The sequence below is a fragment of the Crinia signifera genome, chromosome 7 (genome assembly GCF_055691185.1).
Source record: "Crinia signifera chromosome 7, ASM5569118v1, whole genome shotgun sequence".
In the NCBI taxonomy this organism is placed as follows: domain Eukaryota; kingdom Metazoa; phylum Chordata; class Amphibia; order Anura; family Myobatrachidae; genus Crinia; species Crinia signifera.
The window spans coordinates 24199272-24209678 of record NC_139223.1 but is presented as its reverse complement, the minus strand read 5'-3'; the positions used below and the strand labels follow the sequence as shown (position 1 = coordinate 24209678).

Below are 10407 nucleotides of genomic sequence, written 5' to 3'. Positions count from 1 at the left end.
AAAAAAAAAAAAATCTGAATTTCCAAATGGAAGGATGCAGAAGATTTAATATGCACATGAGCAGAAAATACATTTGAAAACATGCAAATGTCCAATTGTACATCACATGCAAATGTTAAGAAAAGCAACAATGAAATATTCATAGCAAAGTATCTTCTTATATTAATATCTAGCTGGAGTACCCGGCGTTACCAGGGATTTTAAGAATATTTGTTTACAAATATCAATTTAAATATTAAACACACAGTATAGATATGGAAGCACTGGCACCTTGCATTTCTCTCTTGCTCAGATTCTGTAGCACTGGCAACAGCATGAGCTGTGCAATCAGCTTCCAACCTAGCAAAACTTTCTTCTGGAGATTCCTCAGCTCTGACAACAGCATGATCTGTGACATTCCCACCTTGCATTTCTCTCTTCCTCAGATTCTGCAGCAATGGCAACAACATGAGCTGTGTGATTACGTTCCTGCCGCGCATTTCTCTCTTCCTCAGATTCTGCAGCAATGGCAACAGCATGAGCTGTGACATTCCCACCTTGCATTTCTCTCTTACTCAGATTCTGCATCATTGGCAACAGCATGAGCTGTGCAATCAGCTTCCAACCTAGCAAATCTTTCTTCTGTAGATTCCTCAGCTCTGACAACAGCATGAGCTGTCTCATTCCTGCCTTGCATTTCTCTCTTCCTCAGATTCTGCAGCAATGGCAACAGCATGAGCTGTGCGATCATGATCCAGTCTTCTAAATCTCTGTTCTTGAGGATCCACTGTCCGAGAAGATTGTTTATTTGCTGCAAACATTTTATTCCTTGTGGGATTTTTTATTTCCACCATATCTAGCTATTTTCCTTGGTGGCATTTTATTATTTCAACTTCATGCGTATCAGAAAAGAACAATAATATACTGTATTAAGGGAGATAATATGTTGAATGAAATATAAAATTGCACAACTTCTAACACATTTCTAAATCAAAACAAAAACAAATGCACGCTCATATGTAAAATTTCACGATCTTTGCTTAGTTTTCACTTCATTTTCAAAACAATAGAACATGTGAAAATGATTTCTGAAGTAATATTGGCAACCAACGAAGTTTGTTTACATACAATCTCTGATTGCGAAGTGTAATTGGGTATAGTCTGAGAGCAAAGCCCGCTAAAGCTCTTTTCGATAATAAACATTAAGATTGAGACAAAACATGACAATAAAAAACCCTTACTCCAAGGCCCTACCCATATGCTGTGAGGCCCCACAATGAGCGTACAGCACAAATTGAATTAAAAATGAACAGCAATTAATTATGATTTAAACTTTTTTTAGTTTCCTCGGCCGTGTTTTAATATGCTCGTACTGTATGTAAAATTTCACGATTTTAGCTTGTAAAACTGTGGATTTGTATAGAAAGACAGGACAGAAGGACACATTTTCACTTGTATACATAAGATAATTGTGACAAGGAATAACATACAAGATAAGAAGAAGTCTTGGTCTTTATTTTGTGACAATTAAACAGCATACCAGGTAATCAGCATAAGCAAGGATGGTTACAGCATTGCAGCATACAGGTGTCACAGCATAGTACAAACTCTACAGAATGCTCCAGTGGTCCCTACCATAGCCCACACACAATCTTATCACTTGGGCAGATATTCCACCATCAAGAGCAATGACACTCTGACCTGGAAACCCTTATATCAGGAGAGCACAGGTGATGCTAATCAGCCCAACCCTGATCACATCAGTTTTAATGCTGCTAATCTAAAACCTGGAACTGGTCCTCCACATTATGTTCATGTGGAGGTATGCTGTCCGTGCCACATAATGTTTCTTTTTAGGATCACCTGAATATAGCATGGATAACAAGTCTTATATAACAGAATTCCACTTGGTGCCATTTTCCACAAAATCTGGATATACATCATTAACCATCAGCGTGTTTTTCATCCTATATATGTTTGTACTGATCATCAATTCTAGTATAATCACAGTGATATATAAAGATCAGCAGTTACACACCCCTATGTATCTATTCCTATGTAACCTGGCCTTAGTAGATATTTGCTTTACAACCACTACTGTCCCTAACCTGCTGTACATGTTACTATCTGGATATAATACAATGTCCTTCATACAATGCTTTACCCAGATGTACTTTTATGTTTTGGTTGGTGGTACAGAAGATATTCTAATATTCATTATGGCCTATGACCGATATGTTGCTATATGTGATCCTTTACACTATCATGATGTTTTAAACAAGAAGAACTGTTTCCTATTGGCATCTGGCTCTTGGATAGTAAGTTTCTTAAATTCATTTCCCTTTACAGTTTCAGCCTCACAAATGTCCTTCTGTCATTCAAACACCATCCACCAGTTCTTCTGTGATGCTAAAGCTCTGATTGACATCTCCTGTGGTGGCATCGAAAATATTTCTGTTGTTGTCTTTCTAGATTTTTTGATATTTGGACTGTTTCCAGTAATGTTCAGTTTGACATCTTATATAAAAATAATCAGGGTCATCTTGCAGATAAAATCTAAGGACGGCAGAAAGAAAGCCTTCTCCACCTGCTCTTCCCACATCACCATTGTGATTTCATACTATATGACAAGTTCGTCTGTTTACATGATGCCGCCATCAGAATACTCCAATGTCCTAGAACCGGTGTTTACATCAGTGTATGCAGTTGTCACTCCCATGATAAATCCTCTGATCTACAGTCTACGGAATAAAGATGTGAAAAGGGCTCTGCAGAGACAACTGGGGGGGAATTTAAGAGTTAAGTGAAAATGTTTAGGAAATGGCATTTAAAGCAGACACAGCTAAATGCACTATTAGCACATCAATGCACTATTATTAATTTAACATTTAATATTTTGGGTATGATATGACTATAAGTATACACACATTAAGACTGAAACAGTTTTAAGTTAAAGATTGACTCTTTTATATTGGGGATGTAAACAGAATCCTGCATAAGTATGGTTGCCCCATATTTATGCGGTCATTGTATTTCAGTTAGGGACAGACATGCCAAGTTCCTGCCTGCATAGCCTTGTTCCCAGGGATGTTTCAGATCAAGTGCAGTCAGTTCTTGTGTGTTGTATTTTGCAGAAGATCCTGTAGTAGGGTTTCATAACACCTAACAAATATGAGCCAAACAGGAATACAATGACATTACAGCATAAGATAATGTAGGAAAAGTACATGGGCAGTATGATTGGTTAGCATTACTGCCTCACAGCACTGAGGTACTGGGTTCTATCCCCACCATGTGTTATATATACGGGGCAGTACGGACGGTGTAATGGTTAGCATTACTGCCTCACAGCACTGAGGTCATGGGTTCTATCCCCACCATGTGTTATATATACGGGCAGTACGGACGGTGTAATGGTTAGCATTACTGCCTCACAGCGCTGAGGTCATGGGTTCTATCCCCACCATGTGTTATATATACAGGGCAGTACGGATGGTGTAATGGTTAGCATTACTGCCTCACAGCACTGAGGTCATGGGTTCTATCCCCACCATGTGTTATATATATACAGGGCAGTACGGATGGTGTAATGGTTAGCATTACTGCCTCACAGCACTGAGGTCATGGGTTCTATTCCCACCATGTGTTATATATATACAGGGCAGTACGGATGGTGTAATGGTTAGCATTACTGCCTCACAGCACTGAGGTCATGGGTTCTATTCCCACCATGTGTTATATATATACAGGGCAGTACGGATGGTGTAATGGTTACATTACTGCCTTACAGCACTGAGGTCATGGGTTCTATTCCCACCATGTCCCTAACTGTGCAGTTTATATATTTTCGCTGTGCTTGCGTGGGTTTATTCCGGGTACTCTAATTTTCTCGCACATTACAAAATTATACTGGTAGGTTAATTGGCTCCTAACAAAATTAACCTTGAATTAATGTGTGTGCATGTATATGTGGTAGGGAAAATAGATTGTAAGCTCCACTGGGGTAGGGACCAATGTGAATGTTCAAATATTATCTGTAAAGTGCTGCGGAATATGTAAGTGCTATATTAACTATTAATAAATAAATAAATAAATGGTATAAAACACTGCTGGGAACATGACACTGAATTATCCTCTTGGCATAAACTGTGGGTTAGTTTTCAGGGAGCACAGCATAGAAAATAGACTAAGAGGGAAAAGAGGAGAGAGCATACATAGAGAGGTGACACAGATGGGGTAAAAGTGAACATGGAACATTGTGTATAGGTCGCTGAGTAGGACCCTGGGCGCTCTGGGTGAAACTGACACAATTTAATGGAATAAATTAAACAAGCATATATATTAAAATGAAATATTAAATGTATTGAAGTCCTCCCTTACCCAGTGAGGTGGATAGAGCCGAGGTTGGTATAAGCAGAGTGTTCCAAGAAGAGACAAACCCTGCAGGCTCCACAAGCTTAACTGGGCTGGTTCCTGAAATTAAAAAAGCAATCCAAACCAACGTGTTTTGAGTCCGGGGGACTCTTTTTCAAGCATTGAAAGAGAGTCCCACAGACTCAAAACGCGTTGGTCTAGAATTGCTTTTTTATTTCCAGGACCCAGCTCAGTGTTAAGCTTGTGGAGCCTGCAGGGTTTGTCTCATCTTGGAACACTCTGCTTTTACAATCCTCAGCTCCATCCACCTCTCTGGATAAGGGAGGACTTCAATACATTTAATATTTCATTTTAATATCTGTGGGGAAAGCTGGGTATATATACCGTACGCCCCTTAACCCCTTCCCGCCGCAGCCTGTTTTTGCCTTCCTGACAGAGCCCTTTTTTTCAAATCTGACATGTATCACTTAAGTGGGGATAACTTTTTTTTGCTTTTACTTATCCCAGTGATTTTGAGATTGTTTTCCTGTGACACATTGTACTTCAAATTAGTGGTAAATTTGGGTCAATACAGTCTGTGTTTTTTTGTGAAAAATACCAAAATGTCGTAAAAAAATGGAAAATTTAGCAATTTTCAAAATGTTAAATTTTCTGCTTGTGAGACAAATAATCATACCACTCAAAATAGTTAATAACTAACATAGACCATATGTCTACTTTATGTTTCCATCATTATTTCAACCTCCTTTTAATTTTTTTGGACACTAGGAGGCTTAAAATATGAATAGCAAATTCTCAAATTTTCAAGAAAATTTCAAACACTGATTTTTTTAGGGACCAGTTCAGTTCTGATGTGACTTTGAGGGACTTGTATGTGAGACACCCCCATAAATGATGCCATTTCAAAAACTGCACCCCTCACAGTATTCAAAACAGCATTTTGGAAGTTTGTTAACCCTTTAGGTGTTTCACAGGAATTAAAACAAAGTGTAGGTGAAATTTAAAAATTTCATTTTTTTTGCAGAATTTCAATTTTAATACATTTTTTCTAAGGAACACAGTAGATTTTACTAGAGAAATGTGACTAAAAATTGATTCCCCAAATTCTTTTGTTTTCAAAAATATCCTATATGTGGCCCTAGTGTGCACGTTGACCAAACCACAGGCTTCATAATAGAAGGAGCACCTACTTGATTTTGGAGCCTCCTTTTTATGAGATTATTTTTTAGGCACCATGTAGGTTTCTAGGCACCATAAGATGCTAAAAGTTAGGAACCCCCCCACAAGTGACCCCATTTTGCAAACTACACCCCTCAGGGAATTCATCTAGGGGTATAGTGTACATTTCAAACCCCCAGGGGTTTCACCAATTGTGGTACAACTGGGCAGTGAAAATGAAAAATTAAATTTTTTACACAAAAATGCAGTTCTGGCTCAAAATTTTTCATTTTCACAAGGAATGAAGGAGACAAAGCACCCCAAAATCTGTGCCCCAATTTCTCCCGAGTACGGCAATGCCTCACATGTGACCAAAAAATACCATTTGGGTGCATGGCAGGACTCAGAAGGGAAGGAGTGATTTTTGGATTTTGCAGCTCAGATTCTGGTGGAATGTTGGTGGGTGCTATGTCGCATTAGCAAGACCCCCGAAGCACCAATACAGTGGAACCCCCCACAAGTGACCCCATTTTGCAAACTACACCCCTCAGGAAATTCATCTAGGGGTATAGTGTACATTTCAAACCCCCAGGGGTTTCACCAATTTTGATACAACTGGGCTGTGCAAATGAAAAATTACATTTTTTTTACACAAAAATGCAGTTCTGGCTCAAAATTTTTCATTTTCATAAGGTATGAAGGAGAAAAAGCACCCCAAAATCTGTGCCCCAATTTCTCCCGAGTACGGCAATGCCTCACATGTGACCAAAAAATACCAGTTGGGTGCATGGCAGGACTCAGAAGGGAAGGAGTGATTTTTGGATTTTGCAGCTCAGATTCTGGTGGAATGAATGGTGGGTGCTATGTCGCATTAGCAAGACCCCCGAAGCACCAATACAGTGGAACCCCCCCACAAGTGACCCCATTTTGCAAACTACACCCCTCAGGGAATTCATCTAGGGGTATAGTGTACATTTCAAACCCCCAGGGGTTTCACCAATTGTGGTACAACTGGGCAGTGAAAATGAAAAATTAAATTTTTTACACAAAAATGCAGTTCTGGCTCAAAATTTTTAATTTTCACAAGGAATGAAGGAGACAAAGCACCCCAAAATCTGTGCCCCAATTTCTCCCGAGTACGGCAATGCCTCACATGTGACCAAAAAATACCATTTGGGTGCATGGCAGGACTCAGAAGGGAAGGAGTGATTTTTGGATTTTGCAGCTCAGATTCTGGTGGAATGTTGGTGGGTGCTATGTCGCATTAGCAAGACCCCCGAAGCACCAATACAGTGGAACCCCCCCCACAAGTGACCCCATTTTGCAAACTACACCCCTCAGGGAATTCATCTAGGGGTATAGTGTACATTTCAAACCCCCAGGGGTTTCACCAATTGTGGTACAACTGGGCTGTGCAAATGAAAAATTACATTTTTTTACACAAAAATGCAGTTCTGGCTCAAAATTTTTCATTTTCATAAGGTATGAAGGAGAAAAAGCACCCCAAAATCTGTGCTCCAATTTCTCCCGAGTACGGCAATGCCTCACATGTGACCAAAAAATACCAGTTGGGTGCATGGCAGGACTCAGAAGGGAAGGAGTGATTTTTGGATTTTGCAGCTCAGATTCTGGTGGAATGAATGGTGGGTGCTATGTCGCATTAGCAAGACCCCCGAAGCACCAATACAGTGGAACCCCCCCACAAAAGACCCCATTTTGCAAACTACACCCCTCAGGGAATTCATCTAGGGGTATAGTGTACATTTCAATCCCCCAGGGGTTTCACCAATTGTGGTACAACTGGGCTGTGAAAATTAAAAATTAAATTTTTTACACAAAAACGCAGTTCTGGCTCAAAATTTTTCATTTTCACAAGGAATGAAGGAGACAAAGCACCCCAAAATCTGTGCCCCAATTTATCCCGAGTACGGCAATGCCTCATGTGTGACCAAAAAATGGCAGGACTCAGAAGGGAAGGAGTGATATTTGGATTTTGCAGCACAGATTCTGGTGGAATGTTGGTGGGTGCTATGTCGCATTAGCAAGACCCCCAAAGCACCAATACAGTGGAACCTCCCCACAAGTGACCCCATTTTGCAAACTACACCCCTCAGGGAATTCATCTAGGGGTATAGTGTACATTTCAAACCCCCAGGGGTTTCACCAATTTTGATACAACTGGGCTGTGCAAATGAAAAATTACATTTTTTTACACAAAAATGCAGTTCTGGCTCAAAATTTTTCATTTTCATAAGGTATGAAGGAGAAAAAGCACCCCAACATCTGTGCCCCAATTTCTCCCGAGTATGGCAATGCCTCATATGTGACCAAAAAATACCAGTTGGGTGCATGGCAGGACTCAGAAGGTAAGGAGTGATTTTTGGATTTTGCAGCTCAGATTCTGGTGGAATGAATGGTGGGTGCTATGTGGCATTAGCAAGACCCCCGAAGCACGGTGAAATGATGAACCTAATAATCCATAGATGTGTGGTATATTTTAAAACACTCCTTTATACATAGGCCGGGTTTGTCGGGGCAAGTTTCACAGTGGAAAATAGTATCCTTTCTTATTCCCTTTTTATAGCAAACTTTGCACCTTTTTTGTGTCCTGCCCTTTTTTGCAGTGGAGGGGATTTCGTTAGGAAAATGCTGCCCTGGTACAATACGGGGGCCAGTACTAGGAGTACTGGGGCCCTCTGCCTGCTGGTTCCCAAATATTAGGCCCTTTATGACTTCCTCTTGAAAGTGCATAAATGTCCCCCTCTGGCTGGTAGAACGGAATAGCACGTAAGCGTTATACAGTGCCATCTGGATGATATACACGGCCAGCTTCTTGTACCAGATTTTTGTTTTCCGCAAGGCACTGTACGGCTTCAGTACCTGATCTGAAAGATCCACTCCGCCCATGTACTTATTGTAATCTAGGATACAATTCGGTTTTGAGGTGTGGGTACTGGTACCTCGTACAGGGACGGAGGTGGTACTGTCTCCGTGAATTGTTGTCAGTATAAGGACATCCCTCTTGTCCTTATATTTGACCAACAACATATTTTCGGTGCATATTCCCCTGCTTTCACCCCTTCTCAGTACTTGGGCAATGTGCGTTTTTGGGAGGCCTCTTTGGTTCTTGCGCACAGTACCGCAAGCTGCTGTACCTCTTGAACCAAGGGCCTTAAACAGGGGGATGCTAGTGTAAAAGTTATCCACATAGAGGTGATAACCTTTATCCAGGAAGGGGTGCACTAAATCCCAGACAATTTTTCCACTAACACCTACGAGGGAGGGGGGGGGGCATTCTGGCGGTTCAATTCTTAAATCCTTTCCTTCATATACCCTAAACCTGTGGGTGTACCCTGAGGTGCTTTCACACAGTTTATACATTTTTATGCCATACCTTGCCCTCTTACTGGGAAGGTACTGGCGGAATTTAACCCTTCCTTTAAAATGTATAAGGGACTCGTCGATACAAATAAATTTTTCAGGGATGTACAACTCTGCAAATTTGGCACTGAAATGATCAATGACCGGCCTGACTTTGAATAGCCGGTCAAAGGTGGGATCATCTCTGGGTGGGCACTGTGCATTATCGGTGTAATGTAAAAATTTAAGGATTATCTCAAAACGAGTCCGAGTCATGGCCATACGGTAAAGTGGGGTGCTGTACAGAACATCTGTACTCCAATATTGCCTAATTTCTGGCTTTTTTACTATGCCCATATGTAACACCAGACCCCAAAACGTCATCATCTCTACTGCATCTACAGGGGTCCACCTAGCAAATGATGACGTGGGGTTTTGAGCAATAAACTGCTGGGCATATAAATTACTTTGGTCCACCATTAAATTTATAAAATCATCAGAGAAAAATAATTTGAAAAAGTCAATTTCTCTGAGACCTGTTGAATCAAATTGGATTCCTGGGATGGCCAAAAACTCAGGAACCTGGGGCTCTAAATTGTCTAGTGGTGGGGTCCATACGGGATCAATCATTTGGGGGGGTCTCAGCTGCTCTACCGGGGCGTCTTTGAGGGGGTCCCTCATCACTAGAGGAAGAGGAGCTTAAGACGAATCCTTCAAATTCCCCGCTTGCATCACTGGCTGTGTCAGAGTCAGAGGCAAGCATGGCATATGCCTCCTCTGCTGAATACATTCTTCTGGATGACTGGGATGACATTTGGGATGACATTTGGGATGCCATTTTTATTTTTGTGTTTCTGTAAGTGTAATGTTTCAACACGTGTATAGTGTAGGGGGGGTACAAACTTTATTTCAACACGGGGGGTATGTAGTGTGTAGTGTGTATGTAGTGCAGAAAAAAAAATACTTTATACAGGAATTTGATCCCAATAAAAAAAAAAAAAAATTGAAGGGGTTAAAAAAAAAAAAAAGGTCCTGCGCCAAAAATTGAGCACAGATGTTGGTCAGTAACGTCCGTCACTGAACAGCGCTCAAAGGCAACAGGAATTTGATCCAAAAAAAAAAAAAAATTATATCAACCCTGTGCCAAAAATGCTGTTCAGTGATGTACGTCACTGATCAGCGCTCAGCGGCCACAGGACACCCACAAAAGCAACGTGGGTGTAAAAACAATTTAAAAAAAATAAACCACAGCACTCTCCAAAAAAAACAATTTAAAAAAACTGCAGAAAAAAAATTATATCAACCCTGTGCCAAAAATGCTGTTCAGTGATGTACGTCACTGATCAGCGCTCAGCGGCCACAGGACACCCACAAAAGCAACGTGGGTGTAAAAACAAAACCCCACTGCACTCTCCAAAAAAAAACAATTTAAAAAAACTGCAGAAAAAAAATTATATCAACCCTGTGCCAAAAATGCTGTTCAGTGATGTACGTCACTGATCAGCGCTCAGCGGCCACAGGACACCCACAAAAGCA

The 10407-nt window shown here is 40.7% G+C and overlaps 1 protein-coding gene across 1 annotated transcript; it reads left to right on the top strand.

The window, feature by feature from the left end:
* The first annotated feature begins 2147 nt into the window (after positions 1 to 2147).
* LOC146021099 (olfactory receptor 1-like) lies at positions 2148 to 2786 on the top strand. Its single transcript, XM_083154901.1, has one exon. It carries the CDS (start codon positions 2148 to 2150, stop codon positions 2784 to 2786), a length of 639 nt encoding a protein of 212 aa, XP_083011027.1.
* Positions 2787 to 10407: the final 7621 nt, after the last annotated feature.

What these genes read in the sequence shown, in the direction of transcription:
- LOC146021099 (XM_083154901.1), top strand. Translation starts at nt 2,148, where the DNA reads ATGTACTTTTATGTTTTGGTTGGTGGTACAGAAGATATTCTAATATTC.